Genomic DNA, 27,681 nt, shown 5'->3' on the forward strand with positions numbered 1-27,681 from the left:
GCTGTTACAAGCTGTTTCTGAGGGTTGTTCGCTAAGTCGAGGCAAAACCTTCCTACATGTATCTTTATGAACTTGTGTGAATCTTTGGTGGTTAATACAAAAGGCTATCGGCTTTTACACGAATTGGAACTAAGTTGGAAAAAAAATGCCCTGAGATTAAAGCTAGTTTTGCCATTTGTGATGATACAGAAAGGAGAAACAGGTATTTTCAGAATATATATGCATGCATTTAACTTCACTTTCTTTCTCTTTTTGTTCCTTCCTTCCTTTCTTTCTTTTTCATACATAAGAAAGACCCAGGCAGAAAATATTGATTACAACATTTCCTTTTGGAGCTGGAGAGATGGTTCAGTGGCCAAGAGCACTTCCTGAGGACCCAGGTTCAATTCCCAGCACCCATATGGTACTTTACAATTCTTTAATTCCAGACCCAGAGGATCTGGTGCCTCATCAGGCACTGCATGCCTGATGCATCAGGCACATGCACAGACAAAATACTCATACTTTTAATTCAGGCATAAAACTCTTGAAAGAAAAAGCTCCCTTTCAGCCTCTCTCAAACATACTTCTCGGAGGTTGGTGAAGCACTATTAGACATTCAAGCCTTGCAATATAGTATTAGTTCTGGTTTGAGGGTTTTCTCCCTTGGTTATTAACAATTTATAATCATTCCTTTAAAAAACTGCCAGAGAAGACACAGACTTTGAGCGTCATAAAGTAGGCAGAGAAGCCATGAGCATGGCTAAAGGCTTGGGTTTAAAGGGTAGCCATAGAGTATAGGATTAGATTTATATGTGTGTAACTATCCCATAAGCCATCAGGCACATTTGTGACTTAAGGTCCTATTCCAATGTTAAAACAGATAATGCCCAATAAAAGGGTTATTTCTATAATGAACTATTAAGAGCAGTATTTCTTAGCTTTCTTATAAAACAAGACCACAAACTTAAGAAAGCTTCACAGGTAATGTGTTAATCATGCCTTTCCAGAAAATCAAATCCATAGACACATAAGTATACATGATCAGGAATTGTCTCACACAATTGTAAGAGGCTTAGTCCAAAATCTTCTGAGTCCAATCAGTGTCGCAATGAGTTCTGAAGACCAGCAAACCGGCATAACCTTAGGAAGAGTCAGTTTTTCAGTTAGAATTCTGTTACTTGGGGGTAAGGCACTGGGCTTCAGTTCTGTCCAGGTCTCAAATGGAAGGGATGAATCCCACTCATGTAATGCAGGGCAATCTGGTTTAATTAAGTCCAGTGATTTAAATGTTACTCTTTTTTTTTTTTTCTTTTGTTTTTTGAGACAGGGTTTCTTTGTGTAGCTTTGTAGATCAGGCTGACCCTGAACTCACAGAGATTCTCCTGCCTCTGCTTTCTGAGTGCTGGGATCAAAGGTGTGCACCACCACTGCCCAGCCCTTAATGTTACTCTTATCACAGACAACCACACAGGAAAGTCTCACCTACTCTCGGGCACCTTGTGGATCAGCCAAGTAGACATAAAATCTGTCATCATAGGCAGTAAGTGCCAGCACCTCTGGGCAATATTCTTAAGAGAGATAGCACATCATAAATCCACCTTTTTCTAAATCTTTGACCTTTTATTTTTTATTAATTTTTTTCACAATATATTTTGATCATATTCTTTCCTTCCCAACCCCTCCCCACCACCCTACCTTTCAACCTTATATTCCCTCTCCTAAAACAAAAAAGCAGAAAACAAAACTCTAATAAGGCAAAAAATATCCCCCCCCAAAAAGCCAAAATGAAGTGAAAAAGCCCACAAAAACTATAACAACAAAGCAAAGCAAATCCCCCAAACTCCAGTCTCTGTTTCTTATTGGCCACCTATTCCTAGGCAGGGGCCTATCCTGCAGTATGGCTGATATACCCCAGCACATTCCATGGAAGAAACTGGATTTTCCTTTCCTGGTGGGCATCAATTGCAAATAGCTTCTTGGTTAGGGGTGGGATTTTGAGTTCTCCACCCTTTTCAGTGCTGGCATCATGTGTGGTTTGAACTTGCTCAGGACTTGTTAGTGCTGTCACAGGCTTTGTGAATGCATGTGTTTCACTCCTGTCGTGTTGAGAAGATGCCATTTGCTTGGAGTCATCCATCACCTCCGGTTCTAACAATCTTTTTGCCTCATCTTCCTCATGAAGCAATTCCCCGAGCCTTGAGGGAGGGATTTGATGATGACATCTCACGTAGGACCGAGTGCTCCAAAATTTCTCATTCTCCGGGCATCATCCAGCTGTGGGTCTTTGTGTTATTACCATCTCCTCCAACGAGTCTTCTCCGATGAGGGTCTAGTGAGGCATAGCATTATGTTATTAGGAGTGATTTTATTGCTGTGATCCTTTTGCAGAATAATCGTAGTAGTTTCTTTCCAATGTAGGATTGACTGCCTTGTGATAATTGTTAATGGCATGAATGTAACAAAAATATCTATGATGAAAAATTTCTGAGCAGGTCTGGTGGTGCACACCTTTAAACCCAGCACTAAGGAGGCAGACGCAGGTGGATCTCTGAGTTTGGGGCTAGCCTGGTCTACAGAGTGAGTTCCAGGATAGCCAGGACTAAACAGGGAAACCCTGTCTTGAAACAAAACAAACAAACAAACAAAAAAAAAAAGGAATTTGATCATTAAATAAAAGTGGTAATGTATTATAACCCATAGAATAAGAAATTCATGTGTGAAACACAACTGAACAAAGAAACTAGAAACAAAGGAAGCTAATTTTCACAGGGATTTCAGTAAAGATGAACACAATGGGAGGGACAGAAAAGAGACTGCAGTAATGACTGCTACAGGAACAATCAATGGCTGCTGAAAATGCCTGGGTGGCTTAAAGGAAAAGGTATTTACATATTAAAGTACGTCCTCTGAGATGGATATTGACTATAAAGAGAAAAATGGTACGATCTCTCTACCATGGAGGCAAGTGGCAGATGACATCTGTACTAGGTGTTCAAGGCCGATGGCATGGGAACCGAGACACAGTGACGTTATGTATCCCCCGATAGGACACAGAGAGGTGGACACACTACCACTGTGGGGTTCTGACCAAACCCCACAAAGCTTCCCATTACAATATAGACAATGAGAACTTAGGAGAGTTTACCAAAGGAATGGTGAGTACTCATCCCATGATGTCACGAGAGAATGAGGAGACGATGAGGCACTGTCACCGTAAGGAAGGGTAACAGGTGTTGCAGGATCCTCCACGGGCTCCTAGGCTGGGGAGAGGTCATCGGAGGAAAGCCTGACACCAGAATAACATCTACAGTTTACCTGTACTGGGCTGATGCCGCTTTCTCGGTTTTGGTACCTGCGCATTGCGTGCATTAGATAGTAACAATGGGAGAACCCGAGGAAGGGGACATGGGAATCGGTAGGGCTGTTGTATTTACTGTCTGTCTGCACCAGGTATACTTGCTCTCTCATGTGCGGAGAGGCGATCAAACCCAGGGCCTCGTCCATGCTAGGCAAGTGATCTACCACTGAGCCACATCCCAGCCTCCGCACATGCTCTTTCCAGCTTTGTGGTGTTCACAGAGAGGGAGTAGAGCAGTCAGATTTCACCGGACAGACAGACAGAGAGATATGAAAAGAGACCATAAATAGCAAGATGCTACATTTCGAGCTTCCCTTCAGTCTATGACAAAGACCCAGCAGGCATCTGTCTCCCCATGGTAGGATCCAGCTGACAGGCACAGCAGGGGCTGTCCGCAGCCAGCCGTCATGCTTTAGTTTACCAGCCGTCATGCTTTAGTTTACCAGCTTGCTCCATGGCCACCATCTCCTGGTCTTTTTGACAGTTTTGTGAGATAGCATTCCCATTTTGCAGCCTCTAAGACTGATGCTCAGAGGGGGAAGTGGCTTGGGTTCTCAGCTGCTATTTTCTGTCTCCTGCATAGTCAAAGAGGAGGAGAAAGAAAAACTTGGTCTGTTCAACAAAGACAACATACTTCTTTATTGAATGAAGGCATGAGCCAAAGGACACATTCATAGCTGTCAAAGGAATCCCCAGATGTCTTCCCAGTGACCCACTGGGTGATGCACTTGACATAATTACACCACAGTAGGTAGCTACTAAGCACTTGCAGCACGTTGACAACTGGACACTGCATCAGGACCCAGGCTTAGAAAAGGCCCAGCTTCAAGGACTCTGACTTGCAGAGGCTTAACACTCCCATATCCAGAAGCTCAAACACTTCCTTTCTTATCTAAAGGAGAGAGAAAAACAATACAAAGGTTACAATTACACAAAGGTAGTCCTGGCGAACTAAGTTCACACCTGGTGTCCCAGGTGTTCATACAGCTGTTATGGTCAGAACCAGAGTGAACAAAGGCCACATCTGGGTCGCAGGTGTACCTATAGCTCCTATAACTGAACCGGAGAGGCGAAGTCCCATCCATGTTTCAGAGTTGGGAGTCACATAAGTGAAGGAGGAGGACTGGAAAAACATCAGTTTCACTACAGGGCCTTCACGTTTGTTTGCATCCATCTAAGCAAGGCTATTCATGGAGGCAGAGTATACCCCACCCCTGTGTGTGTGCTAAGCCAATGGCTTTTTAACTTGATTTGATGCCTAATGTAACTTGTCAATCTACTATAATGAACTTCGTTCAGTCTGGGGAAGTAGTTTTATGTGGTAAATTAACTCACAGCATGTTTTAGAGGCCCAACTCTAAGCCTTTTTGATAGTTACTGGTATGATTTAGTCCTGGCAGGTGATTGGCAGCCTTATTTATTATTATATAACTTCCTCCCCACACATATCAGGCTAGATTGAAAAACTTTCCATGATAACATGGTGGGTGGTAAAATAAAATTTCTACATTATGAGCTCAATGAACTATTTTTCATAAATACACAGAGTTGTGCTGTGCCCACAAAAGCATTCAGTCATTCAGTTTGAATCCACTGAGACACAGAAACCCTCCACACAAAATGAAAACATCTTTGTAGATTATGTAAGTAGGTTTTGTGGGGATGTGGAGAAGCCAACTACAAGGTTGCCCCTCTTCCCCCTTTGGCAAAATATATATATAATGAATAAATGACCAAGATGAGTGCGTCTGTGATGAGAGGCACAGGCAATGGGCAAACCCTCCAGATCCTCCAGCTTCTTTGAAGTGCGGACAGGGGCCATGGTCATTTACTGGGCAACCAAGCGGATAGTATATACCGTTATGTGGAAGCAGATGGCAGGCGCTGTAATAGTTACTCAGTGTTAAAGGCAGACATTATTTCCACAGCTAGAATGTACTGGCTCCCCAAGTCAAAGACTTTATTCCTGTGTTTGAACTCAAGTTCAATTTTGGAAAAAAAAAAAAAAAAGATTAAAGACAATAGCTGATTACGCAGTACCTCGGGAATGTCCATCATTCTCCTTAGTTTCTGATCTCTCCAGTTCCAGTCGAAGATCAGAAACTTTAAGGGGTTCAAATTAAGGCCATCTGAAAGACACAGAGAGTCGCGGTAGTAAAGACCTCACGACGTACGCCTGTTAAGATGGTTTTCATACTCCTGCTCGCCTCACTCGCCGTCCTACCCCTCAGCAATGAACCTCTGCACACTGCTGCTTGCCTGATGGGAAACACGTGCGGCACTCTGACACATGTAGCTTTATCACTGCTTCTGAGGACGGAGAAGCGACCCTGGGTAAGCCTGTCGATACTCAGTCCTGGGGCTGGGGGTCTCCTTCCTGACAGGGTTCTGAGACTGTTTCCTGGAGCCAGGAGAAGTGGGCTTAGCATGCATGTCTCAGAGGAGCTGAGGGGCAGGGAAGGGTGCTGACCGGGCTCCCCACTGAAGAGGCTGGGGAATCACAGCCACTCTGCTGCCCGGAATTACTGCACACGAAGACTGCGGGAGACCCTGGATTGTTTAGTCCCCAGGTCCTAAAAGGTGGGCGCAAATGCAGCTCTTGTAGTTGGCCCGAGGTCTCGCCCGCCATGCTTGGTAACAGTACCAGAAGCTTCTCCAATGCCGCTATTCCCCATAGCCTTCCCTCCACGCCCCAGAGACTTTTCGTGCCTCTTACAATTATATACGGTGTATTATAACCCTCTCACCGGAATTATGCTAGGAAACTGGGAAAAGATAACGTGCTGCTGGTCCTCTAAAGGAGACAGCGCTGTAGAAAGCAAGCAGAGACGCCCCCTCCTGAACAGACCCACAGAGCTTTTGAACACCCACTGACAGAAAAGCTTTCTTTCTGTGATGTCCCAGATTAAAAACAAACAAACAAACAAACAAACAAAACAAAACACCAACCAGAAGTTCAAAGCAACTGTAACCACTGTTTTATGCATAATTAAAAAAAAAACGGATAAAATTCAAGTATTCTACACTAAAAGTGTAACAATGTAATCCATACATATTACAAATGAGAAGTAAATCAATTTCCTGAGAAAGAAAATCATCTTAAATCATTATATTATTATAAGTGAGGCATATATATTACATTTATAATATAAACTCTATATATGTATACATATGAAGCAAATGAATTGTAACCATGTGGAATGTTATATGATCTCTGCTTCATAAAAATATATGTTTGTATATAAAAAATGAAAGGCAGTATACTCATAATTAGAAATTATCTGTAGAGTAACTTATTTTTTATCTGTATCATCTTAATTTTTTTAAAAAAATATTACATTTATCCAGTGTATTCGTGTGTGTATGTGTGTAGGCCTGCATGCCAGGTGACAGTATGGAGGTCAGGAGATAACTTTGAGGGGTCAGCCCTCCCTCCTACCAAGTGTGTTCCAGGAATCAAACTCAAGATGTCACTCAGGCTCGGTGGTGAGCACCTTTACCCACTCAGCCACCTCACCTGACCCCTCTGCATCTTCATGCATTTCTCACAGAAACTTTCCGTAGTCAGAAACTTTCCTTAACTGCCAAATTAAAACAATACAGTTCTGAAGATAGTTTTACAGGTCCCAGTGTCACGGGACCTCTTTCTTGTCTGGAAACTGTCCTTACATGTTGAACACGCAAGCATCGTGTTAAGTGATATAAAATGAGTCGTGTGATACTTTTCTAGCTTTGACAGAACCTCAGTTCCCAGTGTGCTGGGGCTATTTTTATAAGCATTTTACATGCATCCTAACACCATGGCTAATATATTGTAGATTATTCATCCAAGCAGAAGTAAAAGCTTTCATTAATATCACAGGCCAATATTATTTTTCCATATGAAACAGGCTGTCTGTCATACAGTTTCCCCAACTCTGTAGAAATCTAATCAACAGCTTGGATAGCTTCTTTCTGTCCCCCTCCCTTCCTTCCTCTCTGCTTCTATTTTAAACCTAAAAGGGCCCTGTTTGTAGGTGGTGGGGGATCGGGTAACAGGAAAAGTCAAGTGTTCTGGAAGGGACCAGTTTAATCTCCATCTGAGAGCTGTGGGGGGTGTCAAGGACCAACCCAAGAATCTCTCCCTGACCTCCTCCAAAGCCCAAACAGTCTCCTCAAATCTGCCTCCCCAAGAGGACCAGACTTGGTTCCTAGCACCTGCTTCCTAATGCCAATGCCTTCCTGTGCCCACAAGACAGACATCCCAGTTTCAAGGAACCCCTTTGTGTTAGGGGGTCTGGAAATAAGAAGGCCTGGCTTGAGACTATGGGAGGAGTCACTCCTCTAAGCCTGTTTTCTCAAATAAAAATGCAGAGTCCTGGCTAGTAAGGATGCTGTGGGTACCAGTTAGAAAGCACACACAAGGATGTCCAGCATAACACCAATTACAAGGAGGAATAAAAAAAAAAAAAAAAAAAAAAGTTTGTCTCCTGTTTCTATCAGGAACCTTCCGTGTCTTAATTCTTTGCTGTTTGCACAGAACTCAGCAGTCAGTGGGTTTAATTAGCTACAGGTACTGTTACCTGGACAGGAATGTCAGGTGTTTTAGATGTTGCTTCCTGAGTTACAATATTGTTGAGAGTGTTTCTTTGACGTCTACAAAATAATTCAGGACTAGACCCAGACAGAAGACAAAGTCACATTACTATACTAAGCAATTTGAAAACGAAGAATGAAATCAATACATCCAAGCCAGCCTTCCGGCTCAGGTAGGTGTGTGACTTCAGCTGCGATGGGGGTGAAGGAGGGCTGCAGGATCAAGGGCAGCCTAGTGAGACTTCACCTCAGAGCACAAAGCAAAAAAAGTGCTGGGGATACAGTTCAGTGCTAGAGCGTTTGCCCATCATGTGTATGGTCCTAGGTTCAATCTCCAGCACCTCCAAACCGCCCAGCCCCCCAAACCTAAAGGTCTGGTCAAGAACACATAAAAGGATTACCAGCAGGTTTTAGGCTTCTGGCTTGAGGGAGTTGGCGAACTATTAAAGCCCACCAGGAATTGTGGAATACTTACTGGGCAAAGCATGGAAAGGGGAGTGTAATTGGGAGGAATATTCAGAATATCTCTGCATGGTTTATAGAAATGATGTTTTCATTGCAGTTTATTATCCCATCACAACTAGGATGGGAACCAAGCCTCAACTTCCCAAGCAGGAAATAGCAATTCTACTAATTCCAAGGACTGCTAACAGGTGGTGGGGCCTGTGTGGCTCAGAGCCACTGGAATCAGGATGTGCTTAGCTGGGCAAATGCACTGGCATGGGCTACAATTCTTGTCATCCCCCATAGCACTGCTCAAACTGGCTGGCTTCTGAGATCAAAGGCTGAGGTGAGTTTCCTACTGGGCAGTTTACAGAAGTCTGTTTTTGTTTTTGAAAAAAAAAAAGCACTCCAAATGTGCTTCCCTAGACTGGATGGGGGCAAGGCAGAGTGGGCTGGCAATGAACAGAATTCTCACCATCCGCATTTCATACCTTGTTTGACAAGCTCTTTGATTCTCCCTGGAGTCCCCACACCCAGGTGTATCACACGGTTCTCCAGCAACTTCACCTGCTCCCGGATCTTTCCAAGACGGAAGAGAAAGAAAAGGCTTCAGAATCATTAAGAAAACGGAACCTCGGGCCACTTTAGAGCATTTTATCTCTACGTAAAGAAAATAAAGACGCATATAGGGCCTCTCTTGTATGGGATTAACTTCTAGGGCAAAGAAGAGATGTTTCTGTTGTTAGAAAACTGGCCAGTGCCTGAGGAACCGTGACAAAACTCAGTTTCCATTCAGGAACAGCAAGGCAGAGGCTGCTGTGGGACACAGTGGTCATGGAGAGGCACAGAGCGCAAAGAAAGCCAGCACAGTTGTTTAGTCTGTCACATCTGTCGTATCTAGGAAGATGAGAAGAGGCTGAGTACGAACGCTGAGGTCTTGTGATGCCGTTAGGGACCACTTACATCTCTTATCAGAACTATAGGCCCTGCTTACCTTTATGTGTTTTGCGAATAATTTCATAATTTTGGCATCTCCTTTGAATGCTGTCAGTGACCTAATGAAAAGGAATAGGTTAATTAACTAATGCATTCAATAGATTATGACAATTTACTCTTTTAAGTGTTCACTATTTACAAATTATAGTTTCTCATTCAAAAGACTGCCCTAAATGAATAGCAAGGTTACACCATCTGCTCATTATTTAATTTGGTACTAGACATTGATGACGGTGACACTATGTTCCCTGGGGCCATTTTTTGTTTTTAAATTCACAGAATGGCATGGATCTGTGAACTGACATTTCTGTCCACAGATGTTGGGTCCATCTCTACAACGTAACAAGGCTTTATGGGAGAGACCACGAATGCTATTTCCAGCTGGCTCCATCTGATTTTCTGATGTTTACTGTTTTCCTTTTAATCATCTGTTTTTCATTTGGTGTATTTTGGTATATCACCTAAAATTCTGTTTTGCGTTAAAGGGGGTATAATGAACAGGTAGGTTTTTAGTTAACATCAAGAGTTACACTTAAGATGGGCGTATTCCTTTCCTTTATGCGATTATGTTTTGAGAATACTGATGACCAGGAGGAAGATACTGATATACAAAATAGTGAAACATGCAATCCAATTTCTATTGCAAATGAGTTCTTAATTGCACATAAGCATTCTCCCTTGTAGGGTTAACAAGGAAAACAATAGGACTTGTGGCTGTCAAGACAACAGATGTCCTTAAAATAGGGTTAATAAACACTGGTCCTTCTGCCTGCGCAGATCACACTTTGCAATTTGTTTAACCTTGAAATGGAGCAAAACCTATCTGGGGACAGTTGGTAAATTACATGTGACAACACAGTGCTTTTATGCCCCCTAGGAAGAAGTTTATATACAGTAAAAGCTCAAATCAACATGAAAACTTGTTTTTTTAAGAGGTCACATGTAGGCCAACTTCTTTGCCATTAGCATCTCAACTTGCAATGGATTCTGCAGTCCTGTCTAAACTCAGAAAAGTTGGTGTGAAATGCTTTGATTTCACAGAAAACGAGTACAGATAGCTACCCAGGTAAACAGGAGTCCTGAAGATAAATTATGTTTGGTGCTGACACACTTGAAAGGAACATTTTGCTTTACTGGAGGGTGTGAGATACGATTTAATGTGTGTGCTGAGGTGGAGAAAGCAGAATTCGAAGGGATAGTAAAGTTTAACAACTACTTTTCTAAAATCATGATCAGATTAGTTCATCCAGGAAAACAGATGTTAAATCGCCACGGAGTCTGCACACTTGCACCTTAGGGTACTTGACAAAGCTCCTGTTTCAAGACAGACTTCCTTTGTTTTGTCTCCTGTCAAAGCCTGATTTCCAGACAGGGCTTTTCCCTGTAAATGCCACCCTACTCTCTCTGTTCTCTGAATGTTACACAGATCCAGTGGAAGATTTTTTGTTTATTCTACAAAAACGCAGCAAATGGAAATGGCCGTAAAAGCACTTAACAAAGTGTCAACTTATCTTTCATATAGAAGTTTTTTTCCTTTAAGTTTTTGGTCTGTTTGGAATCCATCTTGCTAGAAGGAGTGAGATATGAATCCAACTTTATTTTTCCAGGTGGCTACTCAGTTGTTAACACAATTGCTGAACCATCTATCTTCCTCTCTGAATTCTTCTTTATCATCTTTTCTGTGTACTACATTTTTACATGCATTTGGGTCTGCTTCTTCCCTTTCAATTCTGGCCCATGGATCCCTCTGCCTGTCCTGCATGTGACAGTCCCAAAAGCCTTGAATTACTGAGACTGTAACAAGTGTATTGCAGTCTGAAAGGGGTAACACCTCTTCTTAGTGGCCATTAAGACCTTTAGTTGCCATTTTTAGTTGTATGTTTTTGTAAAAGTTTAAAATTAGTTTATCTAGTTAGAGAATAAATATTCTTGGAGTTTTGCTTGGAAGCCTATGAAATTTGTAGATGATCCTAAGTAAAACAGGCATATTTATGACACCGAGTCTCCCTTCGCAAGAGTATGGTACCTAGTTAAATTTAAGAGCTTTTCCATCCCATGGCATTTTCTTATATAGGTTGAGAAAGTTTATTTCTTGGTGTTCTGCCTTTCCTTGTTTCTCGTTTGAGTCAGATCATCCCTTCCATTTGCTTGCTGTTCTTTGCTAGTGTGGTCTTGTTGCTTTTACCCTTGCCCTGACTATGTGTTTCTTCACAGAGCAGTGTAAGTGCACCTTTAAAATGCCTCACAGAGCGCCTCAGCCCCAAATCCATGGCATCCTATTCCAGGCCTCACTGCTGAACACTTGGAAGTCTACCTGATTTCAGGTCAACAAAGCTATGTGGCTCTGTCCTTCATGTCACTGAGTCTCTGCTCTAATGCCTTCCCTGGTAAAACAGAATCCCCATCTGTGTCCATCTCATTTCTATGCCTTATTTTTCTTTATATAACACATCACTATTTAGGATACTGTCATGAATATTTACTTGCCTCCTGTCAGCCTCCCCACCGGAACATAAATCCCACAGGGCAGGGACCCTACTTTACTCATTGCACATAGAATATACAGCTTGGCACATATTAGAAAATACTCAGGAAACCCAAGCCATGGCACTGACCTGATGAGCTCCAGGGCTCGGACGGCAGAGCTACACATGATCAGCATCAGGACTGATTTCTTTTCGCTGTGGGTTTTCCGAAGTTTTACCCACTTAGGACAGACTGAAACACAGATCATAAAAACCGTTCTGAAGACAGCAAAGCAGTGCTGCTAACATTGGATAGTCTCTATTTATTTATTTGTAAAGTGCTTAAGAAAATAAAAAAACAAAGAATCGCTGATTATTATTACATTTTCTGCTATTTTAGATGACAGATTAAAATTTATGTTTACTAAGTGTTACTTGTTGACTAATAGGATACTTCTGATTCAGTCATATTAGATTTTAGCTTAGCTTAGCTTTTTTTGTTGTTTGAAGACACTGCATAGCCCTGGAAATCATAGACATCCACCTGCCTGGGGTTAGAAACATGGACCACCACATTTGTTAAATTTTAAAGAGACATCCAGCATGACCTAAAATGGAACTGACAATAAATGATAGTTCAAATTCATTATTTATTGTTATGTTTAATAAACAGGCCTAGAATTTTAAACTTTTTACATTTTTATGGCAGGTTATTATTTCTATTATTACCCAGGTTTATGTTTGCGAAGTTAAATCCTGAGAAATGCTCAATGAGCACACATTGGGTATCATCCTAGCACTAAAAGTCTGGAAACAAGTGACAGCCAAATCTGTGTAAGTTACATGATTGGTGATTGCTAAAAACAATTGATATTTTGATATGAATAATCTATTTTTTTTCTAGTTATAAACAATACAAAATAAAATATCAAGTCAGATTGGCTGTAATAATGAAGTCTGACTTCTGGAAATGGAATCTGAAGTTCTCCCAGATGTTAAAAATCAGTGTCTCGATCTTTCAGGTAAGAGGGTCAAGTTCTGGGACGAGGACATCATTTTCCCATTCCTAGACTAACACATCTAATGTATTATAACATCCAAATCAGACCAAACCCAAATCCCCAAAGCCAGAGCAAAACAGGAACACATTTAAACATCATATAATGGCCTATAATCTCAGCATGTGAGAAGCAGAGGCAGGGGAATAATGAGTTTGAGTTACCCTGGGTTACATAGTATGACTGAGGGAAAAAAAAGGCGTAACACTAAACCCCTTACCACTTAAACTATAAACTCTTAATTTTAAATGTGGATTAAGCTTATTTATTAATTTTGGTCTTTGAGCTTCCCTCTCTAGCCCAGGCTAGTCTTGAATAAGCGTTGATTTTCCTGCTTTAGTCTCCCGAGTGTGCATACGAGGGCACTGACATACCCGACTTCAAACCTGTTCTTTTGTGGAAGGAATAATGACCTGGAGAGTAATTTTTAAAACATCAGACTTCACTTACTTTCTTTTAGGTATGAAGAGAGACTGTGAGTCAGATCATTGGCCTTGAGGAAACAGGAGTCTAGAAATATGAGAAACACGCTCGACTAAGAACTTTGCAGCCACAAAAGCAAAACAGACTAAATGTGAACGATGAAGTCTTGAACGAGTTATAAAATGAGAATGACTGGGCGGCTAAAATATTTAAAATCACAGTTGTAGCAATAATAGACTTTTTATTTTTCATTTTAAATATTTTATTTATAGTTTTGAATTGTGTCACTTATCTCCCCCACTCCCTCTTTTCCTTCTAGCTTCCTCATGCTTCCTCCCTCCCACCCCGCCCATGCCCTCCTCTCTCAAACTGATAGAATCTTCTTTAATTTTTATTGCTACACACCCACATATGCAAGATATACAGGTATAACCCACTGAGTACATTTTTGTTGTTTGTGTATATATGGGGATGGCCACTCTGTATTGGATAACCTGGGCTCGTCCCTGGGACAGGGACTTTTAACTCTACAGCAGTGAACTAAAAGCTCTGCATATCATTTACAGATAGGGGAGGCACCCTTATATTTGAAATCTATGAATGAGGCAATGAGCAAAGGCAAGGTGAACGGGCTGAGAAATTTTTGAGAGAACCTCAAATTCGTTAGTTATGCAGAGCAGCAAACAGATACAGCTAGGAGGGAGCAGTCAGTGGATGGCAAATAGCAGAAAGATGTAGGACAGTCAGAGTTACGGAGACTGTGGGGTGATGATAACATTTACCAAGTCAAGGTAGAAATGCCAACTGATAAACTTATTTTGACAGTAGTAATACTAAGGTTATATGCTCTGTGATTCCCTGATTTATTTTCTGGCTAGACAATGCCAAGAAATCTTTGTGTGTGCTGTAAATGGATACACAAAAAGATTAATTTGGGCAAAATTTATGACCCTGAGATGTGGGAGGCCATACAGGTCCTCATCTGGGGAAGGGGGCCAGTGCCTTAAGACAGATGAAAGAACTGGAACATAATGTAGCATCTCAAAGAAATCACTTTCATGTATACAGAGCCACATCTGGCATATCTGAGAACGGTGTGGAGTGAAGAAAGAATGAGAGGCTCTGCAAATGTAATTTAGATAAAAATAAAAGTATACACCCAAATGGCATCTAAGAATGCATACATAGAAATGTGTAGCAACTAGAGTAAATACTTAAGAAGAAAGAAAGCATAGTATAAGAAAGGGAATAATGTAATCAAAATGTAACAATTCAGCCTAGCTGTAAAATACAACATAACACATCGAAATAAAACAGGGCCTTTGTTGATCAGTGACAGCAGAATATGTAACAATATTAACTCTGAGTATAATCATTCACTTTGAGCCTGAGATATATAAAAAAGGAACATTATGGTTATTAACTCAATTCCTTCTATAAGAAAAAGTTTCTGTGTAAATGTAAGGGTGTTAGGGAGTGAGCTATGACCAAATTAAATTGAGTTAATTTAATAATACATACAATAATAACTCATATTACATAATACTTTCAAAGTTGTTGCCTCAATAGAGGCAGGGAGACTTTGATGGCCTTTGCAATTACAATTCTCCCAGCAGAGACAGGGTCAGATGCATCTGGAGAGCGTTACACAAAAGTGATAACAGGAATGGACTCTACTTGGCTAAGTCCCTGAGGGTGGCTTGTGTTTCCTTTGAGGAGACTCCTGGGTTAGTTGGTTGCAGCTAGACTATAGGCACTTAGGGTCACTGATCTAAACCTAACCCGTTCTCAGGAGACAGCAGATGTTAACTGGCTCCCTGTGTCTTTGTTCTGGGAATCCCTAACTAAGTTCCCACGTGTAAGATGCTGGCAGTGTATGGCACAATTAATGGTAATTAAGAGGACATGCTCCTGCCCTTCAAATACAAGCAACCTCAGATTAAAATCCGGTCGGACACTTGACAAACTGGATCGGAACAATACTTTATTATTTACATCACTTCTTTAACCTATTCCAAATGACAAATGGCATCTTTTCTCTCTTCAGATAGCATGGTTACTACACCTGGAAGCTGTTTTTGGTCTTGGTGGGGTGACTAGGGTCTTTTCTCTGAAATCTTCTAATGATGTGTGGTAGGTTGAAAGAAAATGGCCCCTAAAGGGAGTGTCACTATTAGTAGGTGTGGTCTTGTTGGAGGAAGTATGGGACTGTGGGGGTGGGCTTTGAGGTCTTTTTCTTACGCTTCCCTCAGTGTGGTAGTCAGTCAGCTTTCTGTTGCCTGACTCTCAGCTCCAGCACCACATCTGCCCTTGTGCAGCCATGCTCCCTGTCATGATGATAATGGACTGGACCTCTGAAATTGTAAGCTGTCATCTCAATTAAATGTTTTCCTTTATAAGTGTTGCTGTGGTCATGGTGCCTTCTCACAGCAATAGGAACCTGAGCTAAGACATGAAGCCTTAATTAACAATGTGTCAGAGTAGTCATCTCATAGTTGATAATAAAGCCTGTTTTTTTTTCTGGCAGTTTCCAACTCTTATAAGTTGTTTTTCCCTGCTGGCTCTGTCTTAAATATTAATCCGTTTCTATTAATCTAAGTATTTCCACGTGGCCTTATCTTACCGGAGAAAGGGCCGGTGTTCTGCTCTCTCCAGTCTCTATATGCTGACTCCTCCCTACTACTTCCTGGAACCCTCCTTGTCTCCTAGTCCTGCCTATCTTGCTTTCCTATTGGCCAACAGTGCTTTATACATTAGCCAATAAGAGAAACTTTTTTACAGAATGACATCTCCCATCACCACCACCCCCCCAAAAAAGAAAAGAAACTTCACGAGTCCATAAATTTACCCAGCTGTGTTATGGGATTTTAACAGAGCAATAATATAATAACACAAACTTATTATGGAACTTGGATGCATCCCAAGGCTTTCTTATAACCTTTAGCTCTCAATTCTGCAGAGAGTCAAGGTTTATGATGTTCTCTGAGATCATAGAAAGCAGTATGCCCTTCACAAATCCTCCCAGGGCTCAAGTTATATGCTAAGGAAGAACTAGAAGAGGGGACTGAGTCACAGTGAAAACTAGACATCATCTTTGGCTTGAGCAGAGGATTTGTGACACCACTTGGCCCCTGCCATAGAGTGTCCAGGACGCAGCTCTCACACTCAAGGAGTGGCCCTCTGGGCTCAGTAAACTTTAGATTCCAGATCCTGTTCGAATCCAAGTGCATGCCTCCAGTTCCCTCAAGGGCAATTGTTCTGGAAAAGAGCAGATGGGAGCACTCCCGCTGCTAATCCCAAAGAGCACTTGAAAAAATAGCACAGAAGAATTATAACTATGCAGGGAACAGGCTGTTCTTCAGTTTCTCAAGCTTCTAGAAAGCATAGAGCTGTAGTGGAAAGTCAGCTACTGTTGACTTCTTCCCAAAGTAGCACTAGCTGTTTTCAGTAGTCTAGAAATAGCTTATCTGGAGCAGTGTTGCCAAAGCTTCTCTTGGTTTACTTTCAGGATAACATCTGTTTTCTCCTAGCCTTGCCCAGGAGCCTTACTGATGCACTATAATCTAAAAGCTCAGAGGAGTGACTGCATTTTTGCACTATCTTCTAAATCCTAAATACACTATTGAACCTCAAATTATAGTGGCTTTTCTGAAATGCAGAATTCTATTACCACATTTGGCTAGTTGGTTTGAAGTAGTCTTGGGGACAACCCAAATACTACTCTAAAACTGAAACCATGACCACAACAACTAAAATGCTTATTTAAAAATTCTTGTTATTTTTTGGAGATAGGGTGTTTATTCTACAGCTCAGGCTGGATTCACACGTGCTGTAATCCTTCTGTCTCAGGCTCCCGAGTTATGGGACTCAAGACCTAGCCTAACAGGTTTCCTAAGGCTAAAGTTCTTATTTATAATGGAAGGGTACACAAAGTGTGATATGTCCTTATGTGAGTTTAATATCTGTTTCCATCAGAGACATTTACTCCTGCTAAAATTGTGTACTGAACAATTAATCTTTCCAGTAAAAGATAAAGTACATGTACAAATCTTAGCATTCAATTCAGCAAAAACCTTTTTTTGGGTATCCAAATAGATTGCTAACAGTTAAAAAAGTATTAGATGGAAGGAAGACGATTAAGAGCAAGAAAAATGTATAAATTTCTGCTGGTAGAGATACCTATGGAACAAAAGAAAACAAATGACATGGTCTGTTCCCTGTCCTTAGGACAACTGAAGCCCAGCTATACCTGGTAGGTTCAGCTCTTCCAACTCAATCACGGAACGATTGTCCCTGTAATGGTTCTTGATGAGCTGCTGAAGGTCTCCAGGGGTCCCTGGTTTGGGCTCTGATTTTGCAAGAATCTCAGAAATTTTCTTCTAAAACAAGAAAGGAAAAGAAAGGAGAGCACTAGATTTTAGAATGGCATGTGACGTAGGTTTATTTCTCTGGCATTTAAACGGCACGTAGCTTTTGGTGACAGCTGAATGGGAGACCATACTGCATACCTCTTAGACACAGTGAATGCTTGAAAAGTGAAGAAATGATCTCAAAGGGCTCCTTGTAATGTCTGGTGTGTATCTTTTAGAAGTGAAAAGTTTGCATTCAGCTCAGTGGTAGGGTATTTTTCTGTTAAAAGTCTAGAAGTCGTGTCGCTATGGCAACTTCTCTTTTACTCCTAAACGATATTCACTCTTGAAAGAGAAGAATTTGAGCGCTTTTTGTACAACCTGACTATCAGGAGGTGAGCCTCGGATTGGACCTGTGCAGACGAACTAAGCTGAGCACAGGTGCTCACTGGAAAGCGGATTTGATGCTACTGACTCTCCTGGCGATGCCAAGGCCCCACGGAAACACAACAGAACTGATGTCTCCGTACTGTCTCCCATCTCTTTTTATGTGGACTGCTTTGTATAAAACGTCTATCAAATGTATGCAAGACATGGAAGCACAATTGTCCATTTTTTTGTCATAAACGTCCCTTATTTCCTTGTAATGTTTCTCCAAAGACACAGAAAGAGTGATTCCTCTTTACTCCCCCACTCCCAATGTCAGAACTACTCAAGGTTCCATCAAAGGCACTGAACTAACATCATCACCATGAGCATATGTTAGCATGACCTCAGCCTAGCTGAACCAGTGAGAACCCTGACCTTGAACCCCTGGAACCTAATGCTCCTCCAGGCCCGGCGTGCGACTGAATAATCATAGTGCACTTGAGGCATTTCTTTAGGGACTTGCCAAACCTCAGCCAATTTGGCACATCTTACCTTTCTATTTGGCCATCTGTGAGGAAAGAGAACATGTATGCACACTTCTCCCTGAAGGCTTGCTGCTCAACAGCTAACTGGTTGGACCCCCCTTTCTCTCATCTCAGTCATGTCCTCTCTGACTCCAGCAGCAGACCCTGCTGGCTGGGAGAGAAGAACTGCATTGCTAGTCTCACGACTGTGGTAGAAGGGGAGAGCTAGGGCTGCTCCGTGTAGGAGCAACAGTGTCTGCGCTGCGCTCAGAGACATCACTGAAGAGGAAGGCGAGCCTTTTCCTTAAATTATGGCCTGAATTAGAGGTAGAAACACTCCTTCCTCTACTTGCTTTCTTTTTGTTACTCCTTTAGTGTGTGAGGCGGGGGATTTTCCTGGACAAAGGCAGAGGAGTGAGGAGGGCAAGAGAAGTTACGGGCTCCTAGATTGGAATCTGTGTATAACGCTACAGTGAAAACCCAGTGGGCAAGAAAGCTGTTGGTGTTTCACAAGAGTGAAACGGGTGTCAGAAAAGTTTACTTTCAGTTCCCCGAAGAAAGCTTACTCCCAGAGAAAGCTGACAGATCTCACGGGATCTGACAGTTTCTGAATCTCTTTGTTGGGGACTGAAATAAGTTGACATATATATGACATATAAAAGTGTCATGGAAGCCACAGGTGTGCACGCCACTGAGACAAACTGTTGTTGATACCTTTTTCCACTTCCTGGTCTTCCGGGTTTCCTCTTTTGTTTCCTTGGGTTTTGTCAAGAAACACTCTGTAGGCTGTAATGAAATATAAACGAGAAAACCTTCATCTTCTCAGGATGAGGTGTCAATGACTGTTAGGAACCCCACAGCATTTTCTGCCGGGCACAGACTCATCCGAGCATCCTGGTAACAGTCCACAGAGAGGCCGGAAGGCCCACTGGAGCTGTTAGGCAGCAGCAGCTGAACCGACAGAATTTGAGAGTCAGAAAGTACAGATGACGTAGGACTGGAAAAATCTTTGAACAGAGATGAAAAGGTGCGAGTGAGTGAGAGAGTGAGCGAGTGAATGTATATGTGTGCTTGACGTGTGCAGACGAGCGAGGGAAGCCAGGGGCTGGTTTGTAAACTGCAGGCAGAAATGCATGCGCTTAAAACAGTGGCGTGGCAAGGAGAGTGAACGGTTTTCCAGGAGCTGCCCTTGTTTGTAGTAGCCACTCCTCCCCCCTTTTCAACAAGCAGAGAACATTCAAAGTAGGATGCATTTACTTACTTTTTTGTACAAAACTCGCTGTGCCAAACAGCTGTACCCACGTAGTCATTTAAAAATGACCACAGAATAAATGTTCTTAACAGTCTGAAAACAGGCTCTGCACTGCAGCACCAAGAGTGATTGTTTTGCCAGTGGCCTCCAACCCCAAGGACCCTTCATGCTATTTTTAAGCCGAGTTTTGTTCTTTAAAGTAGAAAAAGCAGGAAATTTGGACTAAAACCTTGATTTATAAACTGGAATGTGCAGGTTCCACATGTATTAATCATAAGCAGCAAAATGAAATGTTTCCTGTGCTGGATCTTTATGCAACAGTTCAAGCAGGTTGCCAAGTAAGATGTGGAATGGAAGAAGAAAGTTACATCTATTCCAAGGACAGGAGAGCTGTTCAGTCAGTTACTAGCAGCGACCTTGTTTCTATGGCTCTGTTCAAAATTATCACCATAGATGGATCTTTTTAAGAAAAAGAGCAGATTAAAGCCTGGCATGGTAACACACACCTTTAACCACAGCAGGAGAAGCAGAGGTAGGCAGATCTCTGTGAGTTTGAGACCAGCCTAGTCTACATAGTGAGTTCCAGGACAGCCAGAGCTACATAGTGAGATCCTGTCTTAAACCACAACAACAGGAAGAAGACCTGAAGATTAGGAATGCCCATGGCCTCAAATCAAAGAGGGATACAATGGTCTGTAACTTCCTTAAGACTTTGGCAACTACAGCAGTGTTCAGACATTGTTTCAATAATACTGGGATCTTTCATCCTTAGCTTCTTTACATTTTAAACAAAAAACCTGTGACTAACAATTGCTTTGCAGCCTAAGAAAATAAAGATATTGTCTTTCTTGCTCAGAAAGTTAAGCTCTCTTGTAGATTTAGATTCATGTCCATTTAACATTGGTACATGCCAATAAGAAGTTGGGCCAAGCCTGCTAATATGTCACAGGGGATGCCAGATGGCCATAAGCATCTAATTACAGAACAAGGAAGCATTGAGCGTTTCCTTCTAAGGCAAAGGTCTGGATGTAATTAGTAGAGTCCCTGACGCAGATACCGGACGAAGGCCTATAATCCCATCACTTGGGAGGCTGAGGCAGGAAGACTGCCATGAGAGCAGTGAATGAAAAATGAAATAAAGGAGGACATGGGTACTCCTAAAGCATAGGGATTTTTAGCTATAGAGAGAGATAAGGGAGAAAGTAGCCCAAGCGAAGAGTCCAGGCTGATCATGGCCAGCAGATTAAACTGGACCGTGAGAGGAGAGAGGTAGAGGGTAGCCAAGATGGTTGATAGAGATCCAGCTGGGTGAAGGGAAGTGAAGCCCCACCTATGGGAGGGAGAGGTTTAGGGTAGTGGGCAGAGTGAGGAGTGCTGGGAGGAGCCACAGGCACTGAGTGAGATTTGTCCTGGGTTTGAAGCCTCATAGTTAGTTCATAGTAAGTTCCAGTTCACCCATGGAGGGAGGGAGAGAGACATGGGCAGGCAGGGAGGAGGGAGGCAGACAGACAGACAGACAGAGACAGAGACTTTGTCTCAAAACAACAACAAAGACAACCAAACCAGCACCACAACCACCAAAACAAAACAGAACAAACAAACAGAATTCTGGCATTAGTTTTGTTGACTATTACGAAGGTTGTAGGGAAGCGGATATAGACACCTATAATGTTTTCTTATTCAGCATATGGACCTATTCTCTATAAGAAGTTTTAATGTGCTGATTACAGATTAATAGGTTTAAAAGAAGATTAATTCAATCAGGAAATGAGTTAAAGCTAAAAACAAGCTCACTTATTAAGGGTATAACTAACTCATCAATTCTGGAGTTAAAAATAATGATGCAAATCTGAATCACAATTAGATGAAAAGACAACCCCATATTCCTGCTATGTATAGTGGCACATGCCTTTAATCACAACAGAGGCAGAGGGAGAGGCCAGAGGCCAGAGAGCAGAGCTGGTGGATCTCCAAGGCCAGTGTAATCTGAATCCAGGGCAGCCAGATACACAGTCTGTCACAGACAGACAGACTTGTTTGATAATTTTTTTAGAGCTCTGTACCGGGCTTAGACTTTGGTTTCAGATTCTTAGATCATCCTAAAGGAAATGCAAAGCACTTATTTTTTGGTATCTGTTTGTTACCTTTGGCTGGTTGTGGTAAGGTGTGTAGAAGGAAGCCATATTTATTGGGTTGACTTCCATAAAGGTGAAATGGTTTGGGGAGAAATTCAGATTCAAATCATAGTAGTGAAAATTCCTAAATTAAGACAGCTGTCTTATAATGGTTGCTGTCTACCCTTGCAGACAGCACAGAAAATATGGCAGACTTAGATCAGGCCACTCTCTACTCCTAGAAGTCACTTCCATAGGATAAGACCTAAACAACTCATAAGTGATGTCCTATCTTTATAATAGTCTTAAGTTATGTATTCTGAAGAATCATGTGTGTTTAGTATATACAAAAATAGAAACACGCATTTTTCTTTTACAGACAGGGCCTTGCTATATAGTCCTGGCAAGCTTGGGGCTCACTATGTAGACCAGGCTGCCCTCAATCTCACAGAGGTCCTTTTATCTCTCATGTACTGGAATTATAGGACTGCACTACCATATCTGGGTTTAAAAAAAAAACTTCATTTAATTAACATTTTTTCATTATTTTACACAATCACCACAGTTTCCCCTCTCTCTTCTCCTCCTGTTCCCCCCCCCACTCCCCTCTCCATCCACAACAAAAAGACATTACTGCAAAAGATGTTATATCAGAAGGGAAGAATGTGCAGAAGAAAAATAATGTAAGAATGCCCTTCCAGGACTACAGGAAACCTTGTAGAACATTTACTACTCTACGGAAAGCTCATCAGAAATATGGTACAATGGATAAGAGTAGAACTGCACACTGTGGGATTTATGATAACTGTGGATAAAGAAAAGATTCTAAGAATTTACAAAAAGAAAATTAACTGTACAACACAAAGGAACAGATCTGAGCACATGCTTTCAGGAAAGTTCCCTGGATTGTCCTATCACTGGCTATGCCCAGAGTGATCCATAGCATTATCTCCACTGATGCTAGCCAGGAGAGCTGACCCAGCCATGAGGAGAGGTATGGAGAGCCCCTGTGATGGGAAAGCAGCTGGAAACATGGGGCAGAGCAGAAGTCACATTGCCTTTAGGGTCCTCAAGAGCTCTGGGAGGGAGGTGGGATCAAGTGGCTACAAGTGATCATGAATAGGAGCTGTGGCGTAGGGATGAGGATGAGGAAGGCGAACATCTACTGTGGTACAGATCACTGTATCCTTCTCCAGGGCCTCCTTTGTTGGAAGACCACACCCTAGGACCAGCCATCAGAGAGCTTGCAGCTCATCCCATTCTGTCCTGAGGTACGTGACTATTCACAGTAATCAGCCAGCTCTATCCACAAACCACGGATGACCACCACGGGGCTAGGGAGGGACTTCAGAGCCAATAGCTGCTATGCTCACAGTGACTGTCACCTGTTTGGTTTCCTCTGATGATGGCTCAGGAACTGGGGCTGTGTCCCGCTGCATCATTTCTGTGTCTTCTCCTTCCTTGCCACCGGATGGTTCTGAAAGGAGAGAAAACGTTCAACAGTTAGAGAGTGCCTCTCCCCCGCAGTGCAACCTTGGTAACACCGGCTTAGATTTTAACTTCTTGACTTCAGAATCCTTCCTCTAGAAGGTGACTTGAATGGAAACTTTCTAATTTGGAGACTGATTTAAGCATTCAGATGCCACTCTTGTTTATAATTTCAAAAACTAAAGATCACCTAACAGTAGGGAACATTTTATTATGTGGTACAGTTTGGGTCTGAAATGTCCCCTATGGTGTGATCCAACAGGGTGGGGTGGGGGTAGTGTGTGGCAGTCCCAGCATTCAGGAGGCAGAGGAAGAAGGGTATTTGTGGGGGTTTTTATTTTTTTTATTTTTGTCTGCATGTCTGGTGTTCAACAAGGTCAGAAAAGGGCAGATAGCCTGTACTGGAGTGATGAATGGTATGAGCCGCCATGTGGGTGCTAGGAACTGAACCCATGTCATTTGCAAGAGCAGTAAATGGCAACTGAGCCATCTCTCCAGCAAACTTACCTTGTGAAAATGCTAAATTTATTTTTTCAAGACAGAGTTTCCTGTTTAACAACCCTGGCTGTCCTGGAACCTGCATTATAGACCAGGCTGGCCTTGAACTCCACTTGCCTCTGTGCCACTATGCCTGGCTCTAAAAACGTTAAATTCCTAATGCAAATATTTTCACATACTACTGTTAGCTTTAACACTAACTTTAAGACAAAAAGAATAACCTAAATATAAAGAGAGGGGGGAAGAGTTTTGGACTCTGTATTTCTCCATCCCCTAGAATTTGCTAGCTGCAAAATATAATCTACGTTTTGCTAATCTAGTTGAAATAGATAATATAGTTAGAAGACTCTATGCCCATGAGAAATATTTAAAATACCTTGTTAATCAAATACTCTGAATCTCAGTTACTTCTTGCTCCAAAAATTACTTCATCTTTTGAAACCTTTAACATAAAATGAGATCACCTAGCCACTGTGGCTTGAACACTTTAGCTGTTTCCTTGGCTTGACATTCTTTGGTTCCAAAAGAGGAAACTGCTCCTCTGAAGTGAGGATGGTGGCTCTGTGATTTCCATTAAGAGAACAGTGAAAAGAAAAGTATAGCGGCCCAAGCTAGCCAGTTCTTCAGGGCTGCCGGGATGTGAGGTGACTCCAGGCCTGTCCCACTCAGTCCCAGTGGGTCATTCAGCCTGTGAAGCAGAGGCACCAAGACAGGGCTGCATTTCTCCAACTCCCCGAGGACCATTAAAAACCACACAGCCAGATGGGATTGGTTGAATTTTTCCAAAAGAGGAAGCAAGGACATCGTCCTTTTCAGACCCATGGCAACAGTATCAATTACAAACAGAAGGCTGCTCAGTTTTCTCTCAGCGTTTGCCTTAATCTCCCTGTAAGTATCTAAAGTCCAATTTCCCAGCATCAAGGCCTAGAGATGGATGCTGACTATGGCTTGATACAGTCAACTGCTCTTTAAGGGTTTGTGGAGGAATGTTATTTAAATCACAACCCATTCTTACTATGATGGCTATTCTTGGCTGTCAACTCCACTATACCTGGAATTAACAAATTCCAAGCAGAGGGGCACAACTCTGAGGGATTTTTCTTAAATCATTTGAAGTGGAAGATCACTTTATCCAATCCAGATCTTTTGAGGAGGAAGATCTGCCTTTAATCTGGACCATCCCTTCTGGTGGCAGCCTAAATAAAGAATATGGAAGAAAGAAGCTTTTGCTCTTTGCCTGCTTGCTCTCATTGGCAAGTTCGTTTTCTTCACTGGCATTAGAGCCTACTTCTGGCTTATAGTGAAGAGCAGCTGTGACACCCCGCCTCATGGGCCAAACTGGATTCTTGGACTTTCTGTTGGCAGATAGTCATTGTTGAACTAGTTGGAACATAGCCACTAAACAACTCTAATAAATTATATATATATTACAACTTAGTTTCTGTATTGTCTTGCACAGGAATCTGCAAACGTGAGGTAAATGACCATCCAGAGGGTAGGTGATTGGCTGCATAGCAGTTGTGCTAGTAGGCACAGCACTTATGGCCACTATTGGTGTTGCTCAAACCTGCTATTGTGCATAAGAAGTTTTAGGTACAGTAGAGTGAATGCAAGTAGTTGGGGTCTGATAAACTTTACAGTAACATTTTTACTGGATTTGGCCATGGGTCTTAGTTTGCCGAACATTGACTTACTACATGAAAGTTAAAAATAGAAAGAGGTTTCAAGGTTTTTTTTTTTTTTTTTTTTTTTGTAAAGTTTCTAATTGTTTGATAGATGCTCCTGTGTATGATCATAGATAAACCTGTTTTGATTTTTTATTGTTTATTTGAGTCAGGATCTTGCCATACATCCCAGGCTGGCGTCAAACTCATAATCTCTCTGCCTTAGGGTCTTTCTCGGTCTATTTTATTTATTCATTCATTTATTATGCTTGAATTTTGGCCTGCATGTATGAATGTGCACCATGTACATGCCTGGCACTCTGGAGGTCAGAGGCGGGCATCAGGTCCCCTGGACCTGGAGTCACAGATGTGTTTGAGCTGCCATTGGGCGCTGGAAACAGAACCCAGGTCCTCTATGAGAGCAACAGTTGCTCTTAACTACTGAACTACCTTGAAAATCCCCCGTCTTAGTCTCCTGAGTGGTGGCAAACTGGTGTGTTTTGGGACTTTTCTGTTCATGAACACTCATCTCTTAATCATTTACACACCTATGAAGAACTCTTCACTTCATTTTGAACATGCCAATTTTTAGTGTTGATTCTAACAATTTTTTTTCCTTTTTTTAATTATACACACCCTAGGTATAGTGGCACATGGCAGTTCGGGAACTTTTAACGGCTTCCTGTTCAATTGCTCCCAGATAATTATGTTCTGACTTTGTTTTCACCTGGGGAGCAGTAACCTTTCTTCTGTATTTCTAAGTGTTTGGCTGTTCTCTGGGAAAGCTACATCACATGAACTGAGAAGTAATGCTGCATATAGAGTCTTAAACGCTCTAAAGAGTTTCCCTACAATTACTCATCCCTTGGAGCCAGATTGTTTTACTTGGCCAGGAGGACCAGGGCTCAGAACTCTCTTCAAGAACCATGTTCCCAGCTCATTAAGAGACTCCCAGCAGCATCACTAAGCAAAGCACACGTTCCCACACTTGGACCATGCAGGACACAGTGAGGGGAGGGGATGGGAGAGGAAGGGTTGCAGACTCAAGTCCCAGTCTATTATGCCAGCATATCATATCCGGCCACTGTGATAGGGCTGTTCAACAGAGCAGGCTGGTGTCGTCTTGCCATGCTTGGCCATGCCGGTCTAGGGTCTACGTGTCTGGATGCTGGAGCTCCAGAAGTCTTCTGAAGGCTTACATTGATTTATGGGGCTTCATGCTGAAATAGCTTATGTCATCTGTGCCTCATCCTCACTGGCTCTTACGTTTCCTCTTTTGTCTTCAACTGGGCAAGATCTAACCATCTCTATCTCTTATTAAGCGCCTTCTTCTTCCAAAAGATCTGACAGAAGAAATGTTTTAGGGCAAAGGTCTGAGCCGGTACTCTGTTATGCAACATTCTTTGGTCTTTTGAACGTGGGACAATTCCAAATGGGGAGTGGGAGCAAGTCTCCCCCCCCCCCCGCCCCCATTAATTGTCATTTCTAATGGCAACAGCCACAGTTTCATACAAATTCCAACAATGGTTCTACTTCAGTCTGGGATGTCCCTAGCAACAGATTTAGAGCCTTGCTTACAAAATATGCTGCACTTCCCACAGGAAACTTAAAAGCCAAAAATTTGGAGCAGGGTAGCAATGCGTGAAACCAAGTTGCTTTCTGGGCCCTGACATTCTGAGAGAGATAGAGCATTCGCAACAAGAGCTCCTTGGAAAGAAGCTGGCTGAAGAAAGTCTGAGCTGCTTAAATGCTAATGTTTCTCCTGCCACTTTTAAATCAGCTGAGCTAAATCCTGGTTGTTATCTAAAAGGCTGACTGCCCTAGTTTAGTAATATTCTGTGTATTTCTTAAAAAAAAAAAAAAAGTCAAAGATGACTCTGGCATAGTAGCACATGCCTTTGATCATAGTACTTGGGAAGCAGAGGCAGTTAGGCACTCTGTAAGTTCAAGGCCAGCCGGGTCTACATAGACAGTTCTAGGACAGTCAGGGCTACATATTTACTTACATACACACAAGAGTAAATATGTATTTATTTTCTATGTACATGTGTTCTTGCTTATCTGCACGTGTGCCACATGTGTGCAGGTCCCTGTGGAGTCTAGAAGAGCCAGGTGGCTCCCC

General features: G+C 42.2%; 1 protein-coding gene across 1 annotated transcript in view; it reads right to left on the bottom strand.

Annotated features, from left to right (window-relative positions):
• Positions 1–3,979: 3,979 nt before the first annotated feature.
• The window catches only part of Cmss1 (cms1 ribosomal small subunit homolog), a 280,080-nt gene continuing 256,378 nt past the window's right edge, over positions 3,980–27,681 (bottom strand). The window contains exons 2-10 of the mRNA XM_051191707.1: positions 23,295–23,386; positions 19,258–19,329; positions 17,551–17,680; positions 13,329–13,388; positions 11,971–12,073; positions 9,354–9,414; positions 8,851–8,938; positions 5,381–5,469; positions 3,980–4,232 (exon numbers count right to left, since the gene is read on the bottom strand). Coding sequence (XP_051047664.1) covers positions 4,149–4,232; positions 5,381–5,469; positions 8,851–8,938; positions 9,354–9,414; positions 11,971–12,073; positions 13,329–13,388; positions 17,551–17,680; positions 19,258–19,329; positions 23,295–23,386 — 779 coding nt within the window. The 3' untranslated portion in view covers positions 3,980–4,148. The remainder of the gene's footprint in view (positions 4,233–5,380; positions 5,470–8,850; positions 8,939–9,353; positions 9,415–11,970; positions 12,074–13,328; positions 13,389–17,550; positions 17,681–19,257; positions 19,330–23,294; positions 23,387–27,681) is intronic.

Source organism: Phodopus roborovskii, unplaced genomic scaffold (genome assembly GCF_943737965.1).
Source record: "Phodopus roborovskii unplaced genomic scaffold, PHOROB, whole genome shotgun sequence".
Taxonomy (NCBI): Eukaryota; Metazoa; Chordata; class Mammalia; order Rodentia; family Cricetidae; genus Phodopus; species Phodopus roborovskii.